The 27,316-nt window shown below is 39.5% G+C and overlaps 1 protein-coding gene across 1 annotated transcript in view; it reads right to left on the reverse strand.

The window, feature by feature from the left end:
• Positions 1–368: 368 nt before the first annotated feature.
• LOC106089127 (ATP-binding cassette sub-family G member 8) overlaps positions 369–27,316 on the reverse strand; it is a 146,876-nt gene continuing 119,928 nt past the window's right edge. The window contains exons 5-14 of the mRNA XM_013254907.2: positions 14,790–14,924; positions 13,998–14,129; positions 13,664–13,921; positions 7,450–7,574; positions 6,783–7,390; positions 6,011–6,398; positions 5,463–5,932; positions 5,271–5,391; positions 4,929–5,209; positions 369–1,219 (exon numbers count right to left, since the gene is read on the reverse strand). Of these exons, the coding sequence (XP_013110361.2) occupies positions 971–1,219; positions 4,929–5,209; positions 5,271–5,391; positions 5,463–5,932; positions 6,011–6,398; positions 6,783–7,390; positions 7,450–7,574; positions 13,664–13,921; positions 13,998–14,129; positions 14,790–14,920 (2,763 nt within the window). The 5' untranslated portion in view covers positions 14,921–14,924 and the 3' untranslated portion in view covers positions 369–970. The remainder of the gene's footprint in view (positions 1,220–4,928; positions 5,210–5,270; positions 5,392–5,462; positions 5,933–6,010; positions 6,399–6,782; positions 7,391–7,449; positions 7,575–13,663; positions 13,922–13,997; positions 14,130–14,789; positions 14,925–27,316) is intronic.

A 27,316-nucleotide genomic window follows, 5' to 3' on the forward strand; every position in this document is an offset into this window, starting at 1 on the left:
TCATCAGTGCTCTAAAGTCATCAAAAGACAATGCTGATGCTGTCTCCCTAATGCTTTTCACGTGAAGATCCCAGCTCACGTCTCGAACCTTCCAGCACCTAGACCGCTCAGTAGTAACCAGAGTCCGTCGATCCCTGCAAGTGATCATAATCTCAATTTGATTATGAAAAGCGTCTTCCATCTCCTATTTGATGTGGTATCACAGTGGGCAAAAATCTTCTGATTGCAATCTGCCACTAAAATCCAAACAAACCTAAGCATATTTTTATTATAATCTTGCGAAGATGGATCTTTACGATTTTTTTTTTGTAAATATCTGATGGTAACTGATTTGAAGTGTTATTAGAAGTATTGGTAAACAATTGAAGGAGCTTTTAAGTTTTTGTTCGTATATGTTTTATTTTACAATAAAGTTATGCCTTACATTAGGTTAGTTAGTTAATTTGTATGCATTTAGGTATACATTTTCAATAACTTAGCAAAATCAATTTCTACATCATCATCTACATTCTCGCTGGATACGATATAAAATTCTCTTAATATATAAATACGTATGTATATATATTTAAATTAATAATTGCAACAATTGTGTACTTTCATATAAGAAAAATTAGAAGAAACAATCCAAATTTCATATAGGCATTTTTTTAGATTTTTCTTTGTATTTCATTAAAAAATAAGGAATTAAATGCAATATCAAAATGTGCGTCTAATTTGTTTAGTTTTATTTTAGAATTATTTATGTATGTTAAACAACTAAATTGGGTTAATTAAAACTATGGAAGTCGTTACAAAACCTAAGAACTAAACAAATTAAATAGTTGGGGGTTTTTTTAAAATTAAATTTTAAAATTATTGCAGCACTTAACGACGACAACAGTGTTGTATTCTAATTTATTATTACTTTTTTTTTGATACGGATTCATAATCTTCTATGTATTGCGACATCATTGTCCTGCCTGGGCTTTTTTCAAAGTCGATCTCGGTAAGTCTTTTTTTGTTTTTTGCAAAACATTTGGCGGCAATTGCAAACGAATACGAAAAACGTTACGAAAAAGATGATAATCGATGTTAGGGCCAGAGCCAATGATGTTGTCTGATCGTAGGTAAATGTTGGATCGAGTTTATGATCTTGTGGCAGCAATTGAAAATCGACTAGCACTTGGGTACCATTCGGTGGCGGACAGGGTTGTTGCACTATAATCTCTTGGTGTTGCACCTGGAAAAGAAAAAACGGTTAGATTATAGAAATGTATTTCTGAATAAGTTTTGATGATAACTTCGCTACAATGTCCAAATATGCTAGAAAATACTTGTGCTACTTTTTTACCATAGGAATTAAATTAGGAATTAGAAGGTGTCTTCTTTTCCTTGTTGCTGTGAAATCACATTGGACTAAAATGTCAAAGTGCTTCTGATGGCAGACTGCCACTAAAGTAGTTTTTGACTATTTACTTATTTTGTCACCCTTTTCATAATATTTCCAGTCAAAGTAGTTTGTTCATTCTCGAAAAAAAGTGCTGCCGGATTTGTCAATCTTTTGACTGGCAGGTTGTCAAATCGAGGTGCAGTTTTACTGGCGGGAATAGAATATCTTCATTTTATTCTTAAAACTAAACAAATATCCCAGAAACATGAAATTTACGTTGCTGGAGTTTATAACCCCACACAGATAAAAATAATTTTGAGAAACAACCACTTTGTTTGAAAAAAACGACTACGAAATTTGTTAATTTTCCTACAACAATATATTTTGAATCTCAACAATCCAGAGTACAAATTTGTTGTTGAAAGGCATTCTTTGCAAGCCAACATATAACATACAACAACAATATATCCACAAGCAAGGCAAAAAAACTATCTACCGCATGTGCTTTGCTTCGGTTGTGGTGTTTTTTTTCTTTGGGCTTTTACTTTACTTAGTACTTTAACTCTGGATGGTTCAACGGTAGGAATTAGAAGTCATCTTTCTTCACCTACTTCTGTGGTATAACAATGGACAAAAACGTCTGAGTAACACTGATGACAAACTGCCACTTTAACCTAACCTATGCCATCAAGATGATTAAAATTTTAATTTAAACTGCAGCGAGACAACAAAACACTTTCTGATGGTGAATCTAGCGAGACGACAAAAAACTTTCTGATAATAAATCCACATTAGGGTGGGCCAATTTGTGTGGACCCAAAAAACCACACCAAGCAATTATCAAAATCGAATTCTACGACAAATTGTAAGAAAGTTTGTCCAAGAACCAATGGGTCTAAAATCAAAACTGAAGCTTCCGGTTTTTAATGACAAATTCCGTCTGTAACAAATTATCTTCTGCGTCCTGACAAAATATCTGAAGCTAGGAGCTTTTTCGATATTACTTAAGAGTCAATGGCTTCTATGAAAAATGTTTTTAGAATTTGTCGTAGATATCGATATTTAGAAACGCTTTGCCAACAAGAGAAAATGGTCCCTCCTAAGCCACATTTATGCAAACACTGGAACCTAAAAGGAATCAATATGGGAGTATCATCTGTTGTGTCAAGTGTTCAAGGCGTTGGATCCTGACGGATTCTCTACAGTGATGCCGAAGAATCTGATGATGCTGTGACTGACTTATGACCTCAACCTGTCTCTCGATACTATTTTCGGTGAAGATGTCTGGGAAATAGACAGATAGATCAGGAAAGGATTTCAACGAGGGAGAATATCTACACTGAAGCTTCCGAGCCTCAATGTACTGATGGAGAGTGGCTGACACTGGACACTTTTATAGTTCCCGATGTCTGGAAAATGGGCAGAGTTGTCGCCATACTGATGCCAGGAAAAGATTTGAGCAGGGGGGAATTATACGCACCAAGTACTCTTCATTTTTTTGTTGACTTTCCTTCTCCGTAGGTTATGTTAGGTTGGAGATCATGCGAATAGCACGTGCCGCATCTCGATCTCTAAGCAAAACTGAAGAGCGCTAAATTTTGAGAGGCATAAGGTACCAGACTTCCTCAGTCAAATCTTCCTTGCTAATCTTTCCTGACTCACACAACAAACAGGCAGGTGTAAAGACCTAAGATCGAGTATTATAGCGTTCAGCGCATTTCTTGTTGGCCCCGTTCTCTACAATTCTCCAGAGTCAAATGTTACACCAGACGTCCATAGATGAGAATGCGCAGGAGAAGTCGGCTGAAACACTCATTTTCCGCCTACTGATGAAATGCACAAGCTTAGTGTTTCAGAGGTTTATGCAAATAACGCCCCCTTCACCCCCCGTAATAGTAGAGAGGAATCGGCCATGACGACGTCAGAAATCTTTTGATAACCAGAAATCACAAAAGTGTGATTAAAAACTTTAGCGTCGTATCAAACCAGTTCACCAAAATGGGGGGAACCTCATGTGTGCAAAACGCAATGTATAGTACACCAAAGAGAAGTCGCCCACACAAAATTCCCCTCGATGTTGCCAACCACATACTGCCGCAAGCTAGAGAGACAAAGAATATGGACATGCTCGCATTCTGCAGTATCAAAGGACATTATAACTACCGCTGACTACTGCACTTCTGCCATGATCTTCGATAAGCCATACAAAGTCGAATTTCCAAGCAGATCGGACTGGAGCGATGGACCTCCGCTAATGGGATTCATCAAGGCCTTAAGGGGCTTGTCTGAAAGGAAAATGCGGGGCGGTCCCCTAGGTACCTGGACGCAATTTTTAAAATCAAGTTAGTACTCTACTCTCGAATACCTTTCATTTGAGTCTCATATTGTCCCGATCGGTCTTTTATTTTTGGGTGGTGCTTTTGGGGTAAGGGGGAGTGTCCGTCCCCCTTCCGATATCAAAAATATTATATCTTATTATTTTTTCCAGACGATCCTGCACAATCTGTGAAAATTTCAAGTAAATCGGTTCAGCAGTTGTCGAGGCTATTCAGAACAAGCACGTCCTTTCCTTTCTGTACAATATGTTCTCAGTCGTCCTACATGACAGTTTGTAGTTGTTTATATTGGGAGGGGAGTGTCGGTCCGCCCGACGCTAGGACCTATAATACCATTTATTTGGGTCTGCTGAACAACGGTATTTGGATCTTTATATCAACATTAGATTCGAACACTACTGTCTTTTAATTCCCATATTATCTCGATCGAACTACACGTCCAATTTAAGAGTCTTTAGTGGGTGGGCCGGTTCCAGATTCTACCAAATGTGTATACCAGGTTCGTAGTTAACTCCTAAAGAACTTTCATTTCAGACCCGTTTTTTGACGTTGGACATTCATGCCCGTTTTGGGGTTTTCTAAGTTTGGGGAGGCCGTGTAGACATCTTGGACCAAATTCTCATAGCAAATGTGAACTTAACTTCCAAATACCTTTCATTTGATACTCATATTGTCCCAATCGGAAAATATATATCCTGTTGAGGGGTTTTGGAAGGTGGGAAAGCGATTATTTATATCATATTCTTGCTCTTATTTTATATTGTTTTCATTTGATATCCATATTGTCCCAATTGGTAAATATTGCCTGCTGGAGGATTTTGGGGTGTAGGGAGGCGCCTCAGACACCAAGGAATACATTTTTGTATCCGACACTTACTCTACTTTTAAATAACTTCCATTTGATATCCATATTGTCCTTATTGGTAAATACGCCCTTCTGGGGGTTTTGCGGGGTGGGGAGGCCCCTTTAGATACCAAGGAATAAATTTTTATTTCAGATGTGAACTGTACTTTTAAATACCATTCATTTAATACCCATATTGCCCAAAGCGGTGGCAGTGTCCTGTTGGGGGCCCCCTAAACACTTATACTGCGATTTGTATACCAAGTTCGTACTCTACTCTTAAATACCTTTCATTTGATACCCATATTGTCCCAATCGGTAAACTTGCCCGTTGAGGTGGGTTTTGGGATGGGGCGCTTCCAAACCCTTTATTTCTTACCTGCTTGTTACGGCATAATTGTAACCCTGCCGAGTTAGCTAAAGTTTCGGCACTATACTCATCTTGCACTAAGACAGGCAAAAGCCACTTCTCCGGTGATATCAGCTCTGACCAAGACCATATTTTGGAGACATTCTTGGGATGTACTGAATATCCGCCTACAGCAGTGAGGCCCAGAGTTATCAAGACATTGAATATGGTCGCTGATACTTTGCTGGGCATAAGATGAGCGCAGAATATTGCCATTGTTTGTATAAAGGTCAAATACAACAGCATATAACCTGTAATAAAAAAAAAATCAAATTGTAAACATACACAAAATATATCTAGGGAAACTCTTACCCATATACAAATATATACCAGTATCACTACTAGTGGTATAGGTATACAAACCAGCCATGCTATGGGCCGGTAGAAGATAGGCCAACCAAATGCATAGACTGGGAAATAGGCCGGAGAGATTCTGGGAAAATCCAAAAAAAAAAAAAAACATTTAAGCATTAGCATCTATTATCCTATTTTTTGGAATCTTACCTGCACTATTATATACAAAGATCTGGAGTATAATCCCAAACGTATATCCCTTTCGGCATGCCTTCTATCTTCTTGTGTATCCCTCACAGTCAACATCAATAGTGGCCAATACATTAGGGCCATGACACAATGATGATAGCCCAAACGATCATTGTATGTCAATTGTGGATCTGAGGCGGGTACATCCCAAAATATGCAGCCTATACATAACGACAGAACAGCAGCCGATATGAGTTTGCTAATCCAGGTCAATAGGGATCCTGGCTGTTTATAGGCAGCAAAACGTTTGACTAAGGCCTTAAATTGACCGAAAAAACCTGCTTTTCGTACAAAATTAGGCAACGCAGCAGGCGGAGCAGCTAGAGGCGGCTCAGAGTTCATGTGATCCCAGGAATTGGCCAGGGACTCAATGCGCGCTGAGGACTCAAGCAAAGCAGCTGAAGATAAATCATCAAGGGTTACCAGATCCACTAAAAAGAAAAATTTGGGCATATTAGTATAAAAGCCAAGGGGTAATTTGATGTGAAAATAGTTTTTTTTTTACATACAATAATAATCCGCTGGATTTTTAAATGGCGGACATGGATATCCCAATTCTCCCATATGCCTAGGCAAATCGGCTCTACTTCCCGAAAACACCGTTCTGCCACCCGATAGCAGCAGAACCCCCGAACACATGGATAAAATCTCAAATGTGGGTGGCTGTAAGGTCATTATGACTATACGTCCACCACTGCACCATTGCCGTAGGTACTCCACCAGAAAGAAGGTATCAAATATATCCATATTTGAGGTGACTTGATCCAATAACAATATCGATGATTGAGCCAAGAGCTGACAAGCTACACTCAAGCGTTGTTTTTCCGAATGCGTTAGCGAGGAAACATTTGAGGCTCGTACTGTGGTTAAACCCAGATCCTCTATGAGAACATCCATCTGAAAATGAAAGCAAAAGTTTAAAAAAACTGGGTTAAAACTAAAGTTTTAGGGTGTAAAGGCAATATTACCCCGAAGTATGGGGAATATATTCATTTTGTCATTCCGCTTCAAGAATATCGAAATATATATTGGCTACCTTACAAAGTATATTTGTTCTTTAAGGTGGTAAAATTCAAACACGGTTTAACGTCATGACCCACGTCATGTCTCCATATTTGGAAGATGATAACCACCGCTGAAAATATTTTTTTCTGATGTTCTCGCCAGCATTCGATCTCAGGCCTTCAGCTTCATAGGTGGACATGATAACCTCTTCACTATGATGACCTCCAAGAGGGGAATACCCTACCCCAAAAAACCCCCAAAACTTCTTAAACTTACCCTCTCCTTCAAATCACTTCGATCCATTGGCCCCCTTAACGTAGCATGAAAACTCAATGTACATTGCACACTCATTCTTGGATCCATGGAGGAGACACTCAAAGCAGGCACATAACTACACAACTGCCGTAAACCACGACGATTTATCTGTTGTCCATTGATTAGAATCTCTCCACCTACGCGCTCATTTAAACCGGCCAGACATTCTGTCAAAGCCGTTCCCTCCTTTTGTGATGTGGCCATAATGGCAAATAGATCACCGGCCTTGGCCTGCAGCGATACACCTCTCAAACAGGGATTCACATCCAAACAATGCACCTGTATATTGGGATAGACCAAACCGATTTCGGAGCGTTTGCGTTGTGATACACCGCCTCCAACACCACCATAATTTGACAAATGACTACCACCATTCCCATGTTCCAGATGATGATGACGATTGCGCGATGTGGCATAGACCCTAGATTCACCGCCATAATCATAGACATCGTGACCACCTAGGCCAGCGCCACCTGCCAAAAGATCTGCTTCACTATGTGATCGATGACCATAATGTTTGCCATTGGGCATGTGATGTTGGTGGTGATGATTATTTACATGGGTGCCAACTGCAAAAGATTTAACTGTTGACCATTTTTTTTCTACATTAAAGACTTTTTTGACTTACCAGCTATACTTGCTCGACTGTTGGCTTGTCGTAGCGCTGACATAGGGATTCCTTGGGCCCTGGAATCAGGACGTGATGAAGGTATTCCACCAATGGCACGAAAATCCGATTCACTACGGTATTTTCTAAAAGAAATGTAACGAAATTTAGTTAAAAGTCAAAATTTTGGATTAAAAAATTCCGCTTTTGCTTTTCATATGAAGAACGCAAAGCATTTTAACATATCAGGCAAACTATGGGATGGAAAATACTAAGCCCTTGTTCTATACATATTTCGTACTATTCGGTTAAAAGTCTTGTGATCACTTTTAGTTTTTTCATTACATAAATAATGACAAAACATTTAGAAAAAAAAACTTATTTTAAACCTCATTTTGTTATTATTTATTATCTTATACAAAATTTATTAGATCTGGTTGAAGCAATCCGTATATCTTTAAATCGACACCATGTTTCCTATTATTCAAATGTGCATGAACTGAATACTGGAGTGATTATGATACACACACATGATACGAAATGACTAATATTTATTCACGTAATTAACACTATATGAAAAAAAATAACAAAAAGAGATTTTTAACTAACAACATTTGGAATTCTGCAAAATGGCTTAGTTTAATGGCCGATGAGTATAACCAAAAAAATGTTCAATTATCAGAAAATAACTGGTTTTAGTTAATAAAAAAAGTCATTCCCCAATCTGAAATATTCTTCACTGCGATGCATTGGCTCAGCTTTTATCAGAGGAGGGTGCAACAGTATGAGAGGAGGGTACAACAGATATTAGAGGACGGTACAATAGTATCAGAGGAGGGTAAAACAGTCAGTCATGCGGGCGATACTTGTAAATATCTCATTTTTGAAACCCCTCTCTAGAACATTACGACACATACAGTTATGGGAAATCGAAATGTATAAGAACAAGTAAAAGCGTGCTAAGTTCGGCCGGGTCAAATCTTATATACCCTCCACCATGGATCGCATTTGTCGAGTTCTTTTCCCGGCATCTCTTCTTAGGCAAAAAGGCTGCTATTAGAGCGATATCAAGATGGGGTCCGGTTTGGACCACAATTAAATTATATGTTGAAGACCTGTGTAAAATGTCAGCCAATCCGAATAAGAATTGCGCCCTTTTGGGGCTCAAGAAGTAAAATAGAGAGATCGATTTATATGGGAGCTGTATCGGGTTATAGACCGATTCAGACCATAATAAACACGCATGTTGATGGTCAAGAGAGGATCTATCGTACAAAATTTCAGGCAAATCGGATAATAATTGCGACCTCTAGAGGCTCAAGATGTCAAGATTCCAGATCGATTGATATGGCAGCTATATCAGGTTATGAACCGATTTAAACCTTATTTGACGCAGTTGTTGAAAGTAAAAATAAAATACGTCATGCAAAATTTCAGCCAAATCGGATAAGAATTGAGCCCTCTAGAAGCTCAAGAAGTCAAGTCCCCAGATCTGTTTATATGACAGCTATATCAGATTATGAACCAATTTGAACCATACTTGACACAGTTGTTGGATATCATAACAAAATACTTCGTGCGAAATTTCATTCCAATCGGATAAGAATTGCGCCCTCTAGAAGCTTTAGAAGTCAAGTCCCCAGATCTGTTTATATGACAGCTATATCAGATTATGGACCAATTTGAACCGTTGTTGGATATCATAACAATATACTTCGTGCGAAGTTTCATTCCAATCGGATAAGAATTGCGCACTCTAGAGGCTCAAGAAGTCAAGACCCAAGATCGGTTTATATGACAGCTATATCAGGTTATGGACCGATTTGAACCATACTTGGCACACTTGTTGGATATCATAACAAAACACGTCGTGCGAAATTTCATTCCAATCGCATAAGAATTGCGCACTCAAGAAGTCAAGACCCTAGATCGGTTTATATGGCAGCTATATCAGGTTATGGACCCATTTGAACCATACTTGGCGCAGTTGTTAGACATCATAACAAAACACGTCGTGCGAAATTTCATTCCAACCGACCTACACTAATAAGAAGTATTTGTGCAATATTTCAAGCGGCTAGCTTTACTCCTTCGGAAGTTAGCGTGCTTTCGACAGACAGACTGGCGAACAGACGGACGGACATGGCTAGATCGACATAAAATGTCGCGACGATCAAGAATATATATACTTTATGGGGTCTCAGACGAATATTTCGAGTAGTTACAAACAGAATGCCGAAATTAGTATACCCCCATCCTATGGTGGAGGGTATAAAAATATCCATTTTCAAACTCCTTATGGTACAAAGAAGAAGAAGAGAAGTAAAGGGTGATTTTTAGCTATTATCTCTTTGCCAACATTAGTTTAAACAGGTCACGCACGTTTCGTGTTTTGTTTCATTGTCAAACACCTTAAGCTTGGTCTACAATTTAACCATGAATCGTCCTACAAACGAAATACGCTTGCAAATTATTGAAATTTATTATCAAAATGCGTGCTCTGTTCAAAAAGTTCATCGCGCGCTCAATTTTGCTAATTTTAGGCTCAATGGGTACATTAATAAGCAGAATTGTCGATTTTGGAGTGAAGATCAGATAGAATCATTGCAAGAGCTACCAATGCATCAAGAAAAACTCACTCAAGAACTCAAGAAAAACTCACTTTGCATCAAGAAAAACTCACTAAGACGATCTAGACATATCCGTCCGTCTGTCCGTCTTTCTGTTGAAATCAGGCTACAGTCTTTGAAAATAGAGATATTGAGCTGAAACTTTACACAGATTCTTATTTGTCAATAAGCAGGTTAAGTTCGAAGATGGGCTATATCGGACTATATCTTGATATAGCCCCCATATAAACCGATCCGCCAATTTAGGGTCTTAGGCCAATAAAAGCCACATTTATTATCCGATTTTGCTGAAATTTGAGACAGTGAGTTGTGTTAGGCCCTTCGTCATCCTTTGTCAATTTGGCCCAGATCGATTCAGATTTGGATATAGCTGTCATATAGACCGATCCCTCGATTTAAGGTCTTAGGCCCAAAAAAGCCACATTTATTTTCCGATTTTGCTGAAATTTGGACAAGTGAGTTGTGTTAGGCCCTTCAGAATCCTTGGTCAATTTTTCCCAGATCGGTCCAGATTTGGATATAGGTGCCATATAGACCGATTCCTCGATTTAAGATTTTGGGCTATGACATACTTCTGCAATATGTCACAGATCGGTCCAAATTTGGATATAGCTGTCATATAGACCGATCTCTCGATTTTAGGTTTTGGGACCGTAAAAAGCGCATTTATTGTCCGATGGCGCCGAAATTTGGGACAGTGAGTTGTGTTAGGCCCTTCGACATCCTTCTTCAATTTCACCCAGATCGGTTCAGATTTCGATATAGCTGCCATATAGACCGATCTCTCGATTTAAGGTTTGGCCCCAGAAAAGGCGCATTTATAATCCGATTTAACTGAAAATTGACACAGTGACTTATGTTAGGCTTTTCGACATCCATGTTGTATATGGTTCAGATCGGTTTATTTTTAGATATAGCTACTTGAAAGACCAATATTTTGTTATACACAAATGAACAATGACATGCATTTATTTATTAGTATTTGATCCAAATCGGAACATATTTCGATATAACTGCTATGGGATATGTGGTATGTAATTTTCACCGGATTTTTATGAAAGGTGGTTAACATATACACCCGAGGTGGTGGGTATCATAAGTTCGGCCCGTCCGAACTTAACGCCTTTTTACTTGTTTTTTCATGCATTTTTCTGAATTATATGTGTTTTTTTTCACTTTCCTATAGCTCTTAAAATATCACCCTTTAGAATTAGTAAATCAATTGATGACATCCGTTGATAGCTGTGATGCAGTTACTTCTGCAATAATTTCTTACTACAATATTGAGCTAAAAATGTTGAGGGTAATTTGGCCTTATGGTTCCTAGGACAATAAATAGGCGTTGCATTATTTCGCCCAAAACAACAAATGCCATATCGCCCAAACTACATCATTGTTAGTTGTTTTTGCACACTTTTGGGCGCAAATCATTTTAAGAAAATAATTTTGGACCTTTGATGGAGACAGATATGATACTCGAGATGACAAGGCGAGTTTTTGGTGCCTTCAAATAAGCAATGACCAATATCAGCCCATGCGGTTGGGGCACTGGGCCAGTAACCCGCCCTCGGAAAACTATGAGTACTACTTCCAACAACTGTTATGATTCAAATCGGTTCATAATCTGATATAGTTGTCATATAAACCGATCTTGGGTCTTGACTTCTTGAACCTCTAGAGGGTGCAATTCTCGTCCGATTTGACTGACTGATTTTGCACGTAGTGTTTTGGTATCACTTCCAACAACTGTGTTAAGTATGATTCAAATCGGTTCATAATCTGGCATAGCTGTCATATAAACCGATCTTGGATCTTGCCCTCATGCGCCAATAGAACACGCCATTCTCATCCGATTTGGCTGAAATTTTGCATGAGGTATTTTATTATGATTTCCAATAACTGTACGAATGGCGCAAATCGGTACATAATCTGGGATCTTGACTTCTTGAGCTCTAGTTTTTTCTATTCTATCCCACAGTGCGACATTTGACAGAACAGGTGACACAATGGAGATGTCTTGAATATGCGTAAACTGTCCTAGTACAAAGCTCTTATAGCTGTACTGCTGGTCATTGATGTCAGAATTATAAGCCAGCGGTATATGCATGTTTTATAGAAATATCCTTGACTACATCCCAATACATTTCATGTAGTGATCACTTACTTCAAACTATTGTATCAAGAAAGCCTGTGCCCCACTCCTCTTTGTTTTCGACTCCTACAAAGCACATTATAACCACTACAATTCTACAAGCTGCAAAAGTTTATAAGCCATTCTCTCTTCTTTTCCGGCTCATAAAGTCCATTATCGAATTTTCTTCGGAGACTATTATAATTAAATTTCATGCGATGGATAAGACTTGTTCCTCTTTAGTTTGCACATTTGAGTCTTGTATACTTTGTTGTGTATGGTAGATAGTTTGCCGAAGCTCCAAATGTCGGTTATGGTTTTTTTAGCTGGATTGTGCAGACGGGCTGATTCACTTTTGGCCTAAAATATTGGGTTGCCCAAAAAGTAATTGCGGGTTTAAAAAAAAAAAGTAAATGCATTTTTAATAAAACTTAGAATGAACTTTAATCAAATATACTTTTTTTACACTTTTTTTTCAAAAGCAAGCTAAAAGTAACAGCTGATAACTGACAGTAGAAGGAATGCAATTACAGAGTCACAAGCTGTGAAAAAATTTGTCAACGCCGACTATATGAAAAATCCGCAATTAGTTTTTGGGCAACCCAATAGTTCACCAGGTAACCCATCGGCTCCTGTTGCTTTTACAAGTTTTTGGTTCTTCATCCTGATTTGCTCGCACTCACGTATTTTCGTTTCTCTCTTGTTCCTACGGAATATAAATTTCTCCTCTTTCACTTTTTCTTGATATTTTAAAGGGCATCTGATGTGCCCAGGGCATAAAGAGTACAGCAGAGATGCAGCATAAACTAGAGTAGTGTGATAAAGACAATAAAGTCACGATAACGTCAAAAGGCCCGCTCTTTATTTTTCTGCCATGAACTAAAACCATGAATTAAATCTCCTCATTCACACCTTGAAATTTGGCACAAGTACTACTACCTCGATGGAGTCCACCGTAGTGCAAAGGTTATCATGTCCGCCTATAACACTGAACACCTGGTTTCGAATCCTGCCGAGACCATCAGAAAAAAATTTCAGCGGTGTTTTTCCCCTCCTAATTCTGGCAACATTTTTGAGGTACTATGTAAAACTTCTCTCCAAAGAGGTGTCGCACTGCGGCACGCCGTTCGGACTCGGCAACAAAAAGGAGGCCCCGTATCTTTGAGCTTAAACTTGAATCGGACTGCACTCATTGATATGTGAGAAGTTTGCCCCTGTTCCTTAGTGGAATGTTCATGCGCAAAATTTGCATTCTACTACTACCTTGATGTAGGTCCTTGGGGCTTTAATTAGATTTCTCTAGGAAATTGTCAAAGTGTCAAATAAGTTGAAAACCTCAAATCTAGAAATCTCTTAGAAAGAAGAAGACTACCTTATTTGGCTATGCTTATTTAGGCAAAGCTGCTTTATTTTTAAATGCTTGTTTCTGTAAGCTTCATCTATTTTTCACTTAGCAATCAGTTTCCAAACTTACCTTAAATTCGGTGGTCCTCGACTGCGTGTTGTCTCATTGTCGCTGCTATCATAACCCGAGGAGCCGGCGGCTGGTCCTGCCGAGCTATCACGAAAGCCACGATTTATGCGCCCACTGACGCCACCACTACTGCCACAACCCCTGGCTCCTCCGGGACCCGGACCGGGTCGATGGGAACGCTGTGACCCCGCATTGGGGGGGAAAACGCGAGGCAAACCAAATTTCAGATATGTATACATATTAGAGCCCAAAGGTGATCTAAGATGAAAAGTAATTTTCGATTTTTAATAAACACATCATAAAATTCTATGCTGTAACACAGTAGCGTACTTACTTGGGACCATACCGCGGATGATTGAGTATTGATTGTACTGTGGAATCGCGTAACTGAAAATTTCCATATGGCAGCGGTGATTTGTCAGAGGAGCCCAAAGCTGAGTCGGTAAAATCTGAATTTAGATTTTGCCTGCGCACACCCCCAGTTAAGCGAGCGCAGGTGCAATTGATGAAAAAATCAAAAAAGAAAAACAGAACCAAACAAAATCAGTCAGCCAGTATTCAATAGAACCAAATTGAGTTAATAAACGAATGCGGTTTGGTTGAATGCACTCGGAAGATGGGAAAATTCGAAACAATAAATTAATGTTGGGAAAAAATTCCAAAACGCTCCATTACATTGGGAGTGGATATTTGGAACAATGCATCGTTTTGTCGCTGACACGCTGTCTACATGGCTAAGAGAGTAACTAAACCCAAACTGATGTTGAAAGCTTAGCGAACTGGGCAATCAACATCAATTTCAAATCCATAGCCACTCAATGCAATTTTATGATATTTTCCGTTTCCGTTCATTGGCATCTAATCAAGCGTGGTCGAGTTGGTTTTCTATAGCCAAAAAACCTAACATATTTTTCTATTGCCAACAAAAATGATCATAATGATGATGATGGTGGTGCTTGGTTTTTGTTTCACCAAAAAAAAAAGACACACAAACATGTCATAAATGACCACTTCAATAGAACGGAAACAGAAAACTGCACCTATCTGTACCTATAGAGCATTTAATAAAAAAAGGTTTTTCTTTTACTTTTCAGTTTTAATGTTTTTCCCAGCTTGGTTATCATACCTGTATATTGACCATGCATGCAAGTCTTCGGAAGCCGCATGTGGCAGTGGAGAATTTGGACCATGTGGCACTGAGTAACGCCTTTCCTCGCGAGACATTTTTTTCGTTGCACCAAAATTACTCAATTCCATTTTTCTGCAATAAAAAGAAAAACAAGAAAAATCAAGCATTAATATCTTACATACACTCAAAGCAATATATATTTCAACAAATGCTCTGCAAAATTAGTTGTCTTTTAAAATTGGTTAAACTTTAAATGAAAATGGCTAAATTTCAATTTTTGAATTTTTGGTGAAAGATTTTTTACTTGATTTTAAGGATTTTCCATCGTAAATGTTAGTAAAACAAACTAGAGATGTGCACGTGAGTCCTGAGTTGTCGTGTCATGCATGAATCACGCATGAGTCACGTGATTCGTGCATAAGATTCAAATTCAATTACGTGATCGTGCGTGACTGTGATTGAATAAAAATTCTTTGTGCGTGAGTGAGTGAATTCATGCTTACGACAACAATCACGACTCACGAGACACTCACTACTCACGACACACTCACTACTCACGACACACTCACTACTCACGAGACATTCACTACTCATGAAACATTCACGACTAAAGTTTAAACAAGTCATAGTCCGATTCGGACCATAAATGAATTTAAGGCTGAACATTGTAGAAGTCATTGTGTAATATTGTATTTCAGTCTATACGGATAAGAATTGCGCCTTGTAGGGGCTTAAGAAGCAAAATCGGGATCGATTCAGACCATATTGGACACGTATGTTGAAGGTCATGGAGAAGTCGTTGTACAAAGTTTCTGCCAAATCTGATGAGAATTGCGCCCTCTAGAGGCTCTAGAAGTCAAGATCCCAGATCGGTTTATATGACAGCTATACCAGGTTATCAACCGATTTGAACCATACTTAGCACAGTTGTTGGAAGTGGTACCAAAACACAATGTGCGCAATTACAGCCAAATCGGATAAGAATTGCGCTTTCTATAAGCTGAAGAAATCAAGACCCATGATCGGTTTATATGACAGCTATATCAGGTTATGAACCGATTTTGTAAATACCTAGCAAATTTTTGGAAGTGATACCAACACACCACGTGCTAAATTTTAGTCAAATCGGACTAGAATTGCGCCCTCTAGAGGCTCAAGAAATCAAGACGCCTGATCGGTTTATGTGACAGCTATATCAGGTTATAGACCGATTTGAAGCACACTTAACATAGTTGTTGGATTAACAAAACACCTCATGCAAAATTTCAGCCAAATCGAATAAGAATTGAGCCCTCTAGTGACTCAAGAAGTGAAGATCCAAGATCGGTGTATATGGCAGCTATATCAGGTTATAGACCGATTTTAACCACACTTAACACAGCTGTTGGAATAACAAAACACCTCATATAAAATTTCAGCCAAACCGGATAAGAATTGAGCCCTCTAGTGACTCAAGAAGTCAAGATCCAAGATCGGTTTATATGGCAGCTCTATCAAAACATAGACCGATTTGGTCCATGTACAACCCCAACCTACCTGCAAATGCAAATTTTGCCCATAAACATTCCACTAAGGAACAGGGGCAAACTACTCACATATCAATGAGTGATGTCCGATTCAAGTTTAAGCTCATTGATAAGGGACCTCCTTTTTATAGCCGAGTCCGAACTGCGTGCCGCAATGCGACACCTGTTTGGAGAGAAGTTTCACATGGCATAGTACCTCACAAATGTTGCCAGCATTAGAAGGGGAAACCACCGCTGAAAATTTTTTCTAATGGTCTCGCCAGGATTCGATCCCAGGCGTTCAGCGTCATAGGCGGACATGCTAACCTCTGCGCTACGGTGGCCTCCACCCCATCCTACCTACACTAATAAAACCTCCTTCGAAAGTTAGTGTGCTTTCGACTGACAGACAGACGGACGGACGTGGATAGTTCGGCTTCAGGTCATGTACAATTATTAAAAACAAATGTCGGTGTGCTTTATAAATCGTTTTATTTTAAATTTTCCAATATTTCGATTACCGCCGGTAATCTTCATCAGCGAATGGATACATTTTAAAACAAGTGAACTTATTTCTTACACCATTCAATTTTTCGAAGTGTCTCCCACCTCTAGAGTTGCTCTACTGCTGCCAACTACCATGTTCTTCTCCGCGGCGAAATCTATTAGCCTCAATCCATCATAGGAAGTTTTTTGGTGTAGGCAAAGTTTTCCGACTGGTAGGCCAAAGATATTTTCCTTCCCTATTTTCGCATTAAAATCTTCCAGAACAATTTTAATATCATGGTTGGGACAGCGGTTATATTCTCTTTCGTCCTTGTGTTCCGTTGGGGCATTGGTTCAAAAAAGGCTGATGTTGAAGAATTTTGCCTTTATGCGGATTGTGTCTAACCTTTTATCCACCAGAGAGTTTCAGTTTCCGACTTACCACAAATCCACAGCCAAATTCATTTCTGGTTTTATGACAGCTATAAATATAGGGCGTCACCTCTCGGTGTTGCTGTAGAGCCTTTCCCGAGCCATCGCACTTCCTGTATGGCCGTAGTGTCTACCTTGTATTTCTTCAATACATCCGCCAGTGCGTTTACTGCACCCTATCTATAATGAGTACAGACATTCCAGGTGCAGATACGCAAATTATGGTCCTTAAAACGTTTGCAGGGGGTAGTCAACATAGGGCGAAAAGTTCTGAAAGTAACGTATTTTCGGTTCTCAAGCGTAAGGGGGTGCTTTCTTATCCGAAACATAGTTGCACTCCTGTATGGAATCTTTGTTTTTATAACACCTCGAAATATTGATCTGTGACCCCATAAAGTACATATATTCTCGATCCATGTCCGTCCGTCCATCTGTGGAAATCTCGATAGCGGTCGAACGCGTAGAGCTAGCTGCACTAAATTTTGCACAGTTACTTTCTATTGGTGTATGTCGTTGGGGATTGCAAATAGCCATATCGGCTCAGATTTGGATATAGCTTCCACATAAAGTGGTCCCTCGACTTGGCTTCCTGAGCTCCTTGAAACTGCAATTATTAACCGATTGGGATGAAATTTTGCACATAGTGTTCCGTTACGACTTCCAAAAATAGTGCCAAGTATTTCCTAAATGTTGGGCACTATGTAGACGGGCCGTAGGCTCAAAATGGGGCCTGAATCCTAGGACAGTCCACTGGCTCACAGGAGCTGGATAAGACCAATACTTACTTACGCCTCAGTAGTTTCGTGGACTGCTATGGAGAAAAAGTGGAACATAAGGACCATACAACAGGTTCAGAGAACATGTTGTTTTGGCATAAGCGGAGCTATGAGCATTGACATACAGATTAAGTGTGAGGCAGCCACTGCGTCTATGAGACTTAAGGCGATGGGAGAATGGATTGAGGATGGGAGCAGCTCATACCATCGCGGTATAATCGAGGCGACGATAGGAAACCTGGAAGGAAGTGGAGAGGTTTCCGATCGGATACCTGAGATGAATCTTGAAGTCGAGTGCGGGGCACTGCTGCCAGCGGCACAGTCTTGGATTGACGGAACCCTAGTATTGCCATCTGGAAGATCATGTTACACGGATGGATCAAAGCTAGAGGACAGAGTGCGCCTGGAGGTGTACATTGAGAACCCAGAACTAAGATCTGTTTTAAACTGCCTGACCATAATACGGTCCTGCAGACGGAGATCCGGGCAATCACGGAATGCGTGAAGTGGTGTGGTGCTAACGCGAGGACGTCGAGTGTAAACATATTTACCGACAGTAAAATTGCCATAAGGGCAATATCAACCAGGGTGGTAAGTTCACGAACAGTCTTGCAGTGTAAGAAGGAGATTAACGCCTTCTCTGAGGATGACAAAATCCGCACCGTTTGGGAGCCGGGCCATAACGGAGTAAGGGGAAATGAAAGGGCAGACGATTTGGCGGAGAAGGCCAGAGGACTGCCGTCAATAAACTTGGTTAACCCGAAGCCTTTCGGGTCGACGCAGTCCGAGTTAAGGTAGTGGCCGACGAATGCACATGCCACATTGTGGAACACCGAAACGGCCGGTAGGACAGCGAAAATCCTATGGGGGGATGCAGATCGTGAGAAGACGAGGCTATTACTGAAACGAAGCAAAGAAGGAGGTCAGTATAGCTATTGGTATCATAACGGGTCACATAGGACCACGACCTCACTTATGTAAAATTGGTGCGGCAAGTGATAGCATGTGTAGGGCATGCGGGGAAGTGATGCGGTGATGGAGCATTTTCTTCGTAATTGCCCAGCTTTTGAATCCAACAGATATCGGTACTAAGGTGGCGACACATTACCAGACATGAACCAACTTAGGGGAGTGGTATTGAAAGCAATTAAAAATTTTGTAGGTAGCGCGGAATTCCTAACTTAAAATTTTCTTTTTCGAGGTTACTTTATAGTTTTTAGAGCGCACAACAAGCCGATTACGGGCTTAGGTATGTTCATAGTGTCATGGGGCGGATTAATGTCTGCACCCTCTTTTCAACCTAACCTAAGGTCCAAATCGGTAGATTACCTGATACAGCTCCTATATAAACCGACCACCTGATATGACATTTCAAGCCCATGGAAGCCTCAATTTTTATCCGATGGGGCTGAAATGTTGTACGTAGTGTTCAGTAACGACTTCCCACAATCGTGTCGAGTACGGCAGAAATTTTCATAAAAAATTTCCTCAATATTTGATTGTTATGACTATTAAATATTGTAAATATGTATGTCGTTAGGTAGTTTTTGTGTTTTTTGTTTGTCCCATCAACCAAAGTATGTTATACAGTGGAAAAATGTATATGAAATGTTTTGTAAGCAAAAATTATGAGAAATATACATGTAAACCACAAACTGCGGCTTTGCAAAAGATTACAAAATGTGTGAATATCACATTGTAAAGATAACGTTGCTAGAAACGGAATTTGCATTTCTCGTCATTTATGACATTAGTCTACACCCATCACTCACTTTGGGTAGGGATGCCTGTAGGTGGAAAATGACGTATAATGTGTAAACAGAAATGATCGATGAGGTAGGTTGAAACTCTTGTGGGCTTATTATAGGATTACATAACTCTTAGCACTTGTTTAGATATCTCTTACGGGATTTCGCTCTAGAAACCTCAACACACATATACTCGTACACTCCTGCATAGGGTGGGAGATATAAGACCTCTCTGGGCTTTTATATATACGTGATTGCCAAGATGGCTGAAATTTCGATTGCGGTATTTTTTGTGACTTTTTACCTCCATGCAAAGTTAGTTCGAAAATAGTTCTTAATGTGATACAGCTTCTTGTAAACCGCTCTCTCTACTGGGTTTTCTGAACCCCGTCGATTAGTTTATTGTAGAATATTGTAATCAAACTCTGCTTAGTATATATCGATATAGTCTTAACCCTAATTCTAATTCTTCGTTTTCTTTTTGTTTTACAGATTTATTCAGAGTTCAGAAATGAATAAGGATTCATTCATCCTTTATGTTTGTAAGTAAATCTAGTTTGATAAGTATTTACGGCAAACAATTCTCTTTTATGATAAAGTGATTTTTGATGCAACTATGTCAAGTTTTCGCTCACCCATATGGGGAAGATGATGAGACGTTGGAGCATACCCTATGTCATAGCCCAACTTTCGCGGCTAATAGACACCGGTAGTTGGGTGGGGACGCAATACCAGACATAAACCAACTAAGGGGCGTGGTATGCAAAACAACTAAGGATTTTGTAAGCACCAAGGAATTCCTGATTTACAAATTTCTTTTTCGAGGTTACTTGTTATACCCACCACCATAGTATGGAGGGTATATTCATTTAGTCATTCCGTTTGTAACACATCAAAATATGCATTTCCGACCATACAAAGTATATATATTTTGGATCAATAAAAAATTCCAAGACGATTTAGCGATGTCCGTGTGTTTGTCCGCCCGTCAGTTGTAATCACTTTACAGTCTTTAAAAATTGAGATATTAAGTTGGTCCCGGCCGACACGGGATAATTATGAGCACCACACAGGCTGGAACTTTGAGCTCCGACTTGTGTGGTGTCCATCGTTATCCCGGGAACCTAAGCTGAAAGCTACCAAGCGCGTCCATAGGTTGCGGATGGTGGAAAGCTTGGAGTAGCTGCAAATGCGGCAGCGGGCAGTCAGCGATTTTCGAGGGGAGAGTCTCAGTGAGGAGTCACGTGGCACTGGCTCTTAATTAAATACTGAGTGCCAATGATATTCGAGATGACAAGGCGAGTTATTGGCGCTGGGCCAGTAACCCGCCCCCGAAAACTATGAGAACTACTATGAGAAACAAAGGAATGGTAAAAACGGACCCCCCAACGTGGACGACCCACGCAAACGAAAAAAAGGACCATGATTTGCGGATCTGCACCTGGAATGTCCGCACTCTTTATAGAGAAGGTCTATACTGCACCTTCTGTCTGAAGGTCTACACTGCGCTGTCGGATGTATTACAGAAGTACAAGGCAGATATTACCGCCTTACAGGAAGTGCGATGGCCTGGGAATGGCGTCACTACAACACCAAACGGTGACGAACTATACTATAGCTGCCATAACACGAGACATGAATTTGGCTGTGGATTTGTGGTTAGTCGGAGACTGAAACACCTTGTCCCCAGCTTTACTCCGATGGATGAGAGGCTAGCCCATATCTGCATAAAAGCCAAATTCTTGAACATCAGCCTTATTTGTGCCCATGCCCCGACGGAAGATAAAGACGTTCTGCGAGATTTTAATGCGAAGATAGGGAAGGAAGATATTTTTGGTCCAACAGTCTGAAAGTTCAGAAAGTACGATCTGACACTGCATGGAAGCTCGACATTGAAAAGCTGCAAACACAACAAATGGCATTGGCATACTCCACTCGACTGACCCCACTGCTTGATAAAAGCACTCCTTCTTCCGATGATATAACGGCGCAGTGGCAAACTCTTGCCCACTCCATGGAAAATGCCGCGAAATCCGTACTTGAATACCGGAAGCCTCCTCCAAGAAACCCATCGTACGACCAAGAGTGTCGAGATGCTACTAAAGTCAAGAATGCGGCATATAGAGCAACCCTGCAGTCAGTAGCAACGCTCCATATGAAAGAGTGGTATCGGGAGAAAAGGAGAGAGGAGAAACGTCTACTCCGTAGAAAGGAAAAGGAAATGGAAAGACGTGAGTGTGAGCAAACTGAGATGTACAGGAGTCAGAATGAAGTCCGGAAATTCTACCAAAGAATTAAACATCAAACCGATGGCTTTGGTGCAGGCACATCCTCCTGCAGAGGCAAAGAAGGAAATCTGATAACTGACAGTGATAACATGTTGAGGATATGGAAAGAACATTTTAACCAACTGCTAGTGTCGGAAGTTGGCGGCGAAGAGGATACCGCGGAACCAATACCTGATGATAGTATAGAATGTTTACCTCGTAGTCAGAATCAGGTCCAAGTAGCAGTGATCCGACGCAAGAACTACAAGGCAGCAGGAGCCGACGGGTTACCCGCTGAACTATTTAAGACCGAAGGCGACATGCCTCCAGCCTATCTGCGCAATCTGGCTAGAACAACGCATACCCGATGATTGGAACCTCATAATTGCGCCCTATCAATGCGGCTTTAGACCTAGTAAATCCACTCTGGACCAGATATTCACACTGCGCTAAATCCTGGAAAAGACCCGAGAAGGACAAATCAACACCTACCATCTCTTTGTTGACTACAAAGCCGCCTTCGATACTCCTTTACGTTCAAAGGTATTTCAAGCCATGCCTGAGTTTGGTATCCCTGCAAAATTAATACTACATCGCAGGATGACACTTGCTGATACGCGTTCCTAAGTAAGAATAGGAAAAATTCTCTCGCAACCATTTAATACCAAGCGAGGTTTTAGGAGGGGGAGATAGCCTATCGTGTGATCTCTTTAATATCCTGCTGGAGAAGATTATACGAGATGCAGATGTGAATAGATATGTCACACTAATCACAGGAGAACACATGCTTATTGCCTTTGCCGACGACATCGACATCATAGATCGGTCAATGGAAGTATTAACAGCAGCATTTGAAAGGATCAAAAGAGAGTGAGTGAAAATGGGTGTGGTAGTAAATGGAGATAAGACGAAATGGATGGTTTCAACTCCCAAAACACCTTGTACAACCTACCAGATAAAGAAAATGGAGAAAGTTGGGAACCACAACTTTAAGAATGACACCAGTTTTGAGATAAAGCGGAGAATAATACTGGCAAACAGATGCTACTTTGGATGAAGTAAGCAGTTTAGCAACAAGGTCACCTGTCGACAGACGAAGATTACTCTAAACAAGACACTGATACTACCCGTGCTGTTATATGGTTTTGAGACATGGGTACTTGTGAAAGCAAATGAGGTAGTGCTTGGAGTATTTGAGAGAAAGATTCTTCGTAAAATATATGGACGAGTTTGCGATAATGGAGAATATAGGCGACGTATGAACCACGAGCTGTATGACGACGATAGCATAGTTACACACATCAAAATACAACGGCTGCGTTGGCTAGGTCATGTTGTCGGAATGGATGAAGAAGCCCCAGCAAAGAAGTCTTTTGAAAGCAAACACGGTGGTACACGCCAACCGGGAAGACTAAAAGCCCGATGGAAAGGCCAAGTGGTGGGAGACACCTCGAAACTTGGTGTCAGAGATTTTAGAATTAGCGCAGAAGATCGAGGCGCTTGGAACGTTATTCTATGTTCGGCTAGTGGAACAAATATTCTGTCATAACCAATTAAAGTAAAGTATTGAGCTGAAATTTTGCACAGACTCGTATTTCTTTTATACGCAAGTTAAGTTCTTGAATGAGCAACATCGGACTACATTTGGATATAGCTGTCATATAGACCGATCTGGCGATTTAGGGTCTTAAGCCTATAACAGGCGCATTTATTACCCGATTTCCCTGAAATTTGACATATTGACTTTTATTAGGCCCGCCGATATCCGAACCAAATATGGTCCAGATCGGAACTTATTTGGATATAACTGTCATACAGACCGGTGTGCCAATTTTGGGTCTTAGGCTTATAACATGCGTATTTATTACCCAACTTCGCTGAATTTAGCAACAGTGAGTTGTATCAAGACACCCAAAATCTGTCCCGAATATGGTCCAGATCGGGCTATATTTAGATATAGCTGCCATCGACACCAATCTTTAGCTTTGGGGTCTAAAGACCTTAAAAGGCGCTTTTATTCTCCGATTTTGCTGAAATTTGAAACAGTAAGTTGTTTTAAACACCGGACATTCACCCATGGTCCAGATCAGGCAGTTACTTGTATAGTGCTTCTCGGCACCTGAACCAAATATGATTAAGATTAGAGTATATTTGGGTATTAATATGGATAAAGTAGTGTTATAATATGTTTTGGTAATAAATATATCTATGGTGTTGGGTATCAAAAGTTCGGCACGGCCGTTTTTACTTGTTATTATTTAGAGCACACATTAAGCCGATTACTGACTTAGGTGTATGTCCATAGTGGCTTGGGGAGGAAAATATCTGTGGTTTACCTTTTTTTTTACCCACCACCATAGGGTGGGGGTATACTAATTTAGTCATTCCGTTTGTAACACCTCGAAATATTCGTCTAAGACCCCATAAAGTATATATATTCTTGATCGTCTCGTCGTTCTGAATCCATCAAGCCATGTCCGTCCGTCTGTCGAAATCACGAAAGAGGTCGAACGCGTAAAGATAGCCGCTTGAAACTTTGCACAGATACTTAATATCGATGTAGGTCGTTGGGGATTGCAAATGGGACACATCGGTTCAGATTTAGATATAGCTCCTATATAAACCGATCTCCCGATTTGACTTCTTGAGCCCTTGGAAGCCGCAATTTTTGTCTGATTTGGCTCAAATTTTGCACGTAGTGTTCCGTTATGACTTCCAAAAAGTGTGCCAAGTATGGTCCAAATCGGTATATAACCTGATATTGCTCCGATATAAACCGATTTCCGGATTTGATTTCTTGAGCCCCTGGAAGGTGCAATTTTTTTCGAAGTGGCTGAAATTTTGTACGTTGTGTTCTTTTATGACTTCCAATAACTGTGCTAGTACGGTCCACAACGGTCTATAACCTAATATTGCTCCCATATAAACCAATCATCCAATTTGACTTCATGAGCCCTTACAACCCTCCATTTTTCTCCGATTTGGCTGAAGTTTTTTATATAGTGATTTGTTATAATTTCCAACAACTATGTTTATCACGGTCCAAATCGGTTTATAACCTGATATAGCTCCCATGTAAACCGATCGTCCGGTTTGACTTCATGAACCCTTACAAAACTCAATTTTTGTACGATTTGGCTGAAATTTTGCATATAGTGTTTTGTTATGATTTCCGACAACTGTGCTTAGTACAGTCCGGTTTAATCGGTTCATAACCTGATATAGCTCTCATATAAACCGATCTCCAGATTTGACATCTTGAACCCTTACAAGCCGCAAGAGTTGTGCTCCTAAAACATAACGGGCAAATAAATATTCCGTAATTTGTTAGTAATAACTTAGCAAGTGCTAAGTCCACTTTTTTTTTTGAAGCAAACGAAAAAAATCTATTCCCCTATAATAAATCGCAAATGACATCTCTGAAACCATGGCTAGAAATGTGTCAAATTTTCTGAATATCATCATCGCAACCATTATTGTCGTCTTCATTACCATCAACAACATCAACGGCGTCATAAGTTTTTATGCCATTATTTAAATCATCATCTTTTGCGGAGAGATAGACAGCATTTTTTTTGTTCTCAAGTTTGGAGTAGCAATTTCTGCTTTATGCTTACAGCAGACTAATTCGATCTTAAGGCCGTGGGCAAATTCCAAGACGTAACTTTTTGTATTCGTTCTTATATTATTTTGAATTTAACGGTGAACTTCTTTGTAGCGGTATTTATTGGATAATTTGTTGTATGATAGCTTTTGGTGTGTTTGTGTTTTGATGCAATTTGTTATGAAAATTTTACGTTTTGTGGTTAGTCACTTCAAAATAAACGTCTTGAGAATTTTTTTTATTTATAAAATTTCTTGGTAATGAAGTATGAGATAGTCATCAAAAGAAGAGGTGTGATGTTGAGATTATAGTTATTTAATCGGTAAGGTTGTTAGGCAAATCATTACAGCTTAGGCTTTAGGGGCAGAAATAATTAATGCCATAAATTACATGTGAAATGAGTCTTCTTAGCGGATATGGTTTAACCTATGTGAGCATATTGCATCGAAATAAATTTGAGACATAGACAATTTAGTTATAGTAACAAGAAGTAGCATCAAAAACTTTTAAATGTATGTTGGCTTTTGTTTTTGTGAATCTGTATTATAACTTATGTCCATCAGGAAGGGATGAGGAGTATATTTGTATTATGATAGCAAGGACAGCACAACCAAATATCCATTTCCGCACATACAAAGTATACAGGGTAGTTGACACGTAATGTTACCAAGTTCACACTAGTATATCTGTGAAACTAGAAATGACAGCCTCATGATATTTGCTTTATTGATAACTGATACACAAGTCAACAAAAGCGTTTGCTACTAAGTTTATTAAAAAAGAAAACTATTCCTTATGGAGTTTAAACATAATAATTCCATTGCGTTATATTTAGCCATGAAATTACATCCGGCTACTAATGGCGAACTTAAACACCTCAAAGTGAACAAAATGTTTTTGTGTCATACCAAAAATCGATATAATGGTACTGAGCGTTGCCAAACGTCACAGTAGGAGAAACTTGAAAAAAATAATGAAAAATATGCCATGTGAGAACGGGTAGAGATATCTCATTGAAATTTGGAATGGAGCTGAGGTGTTAGCAAGATAGTGTGCAAAATTGCAAGCCCCTAAGTTGCCCGGCGTCTATTGGCAGACACTTAAAGTAGTTCACGTCGGTATTTCGAAAATTTGATGGGGCTGCCAAATTTTCATTTGTGGTCCGATTTTAATTTTGTTTTGATAGAAAGTGTCAAAATTCCCTAAAAAAATTATGAGAAAAAACGAATATAGATATCTCCAAAATATTTGCTGAGTTTTGCATACAAAAAAAAAAAACAAAAAAATTTTTGTGTACGAATTTGCTAAAAAGTATCCCCAAAATACCCATTTCGGGCAAATATGGTTTCAAAATCTACATTTTTCAGTAAATTTTCTGTGGAGGCTAGAAATATTGTAAGGTGCAAAATAATAAACCTAAATGGGAGATCTTTGGAATTTGAGAACTAGAGAGGTTTTCAAATTTTCTAATAAAAAATTGCCTATTTTTAAGTACATATTGGACTCGTTTAGTTGACATATCTTGTTCAAACTTCACTTAGAACGCATCCATGATAAGACCTTTTCACAAAATAATCATCCTACTTTATAATAAATCCATTACTCTATCCATAATTATATCTAAATAGGACCAGGTCTCGATCATACTTTATTCAGCCAGCCGCTTGAAATTTTGCACAAATACTTCTTATTAGTGTAGGTCGGTT

The sequence above is a fragment of the Stomoxys calcitrans genome, chromosome 2 (genome assembly GCF_963082655.1).
Source record: "Stomoxys calcitrans chromosome 2, idStoCalc2.1, whole genome shotgun sequence".
Classification (NCBI taxonomy): Eukaryota; Metazoa; Arthropoda; class Insecta; order Diptera; family Muscidae; genus Stomoxys; species Stomoxys calcitrans.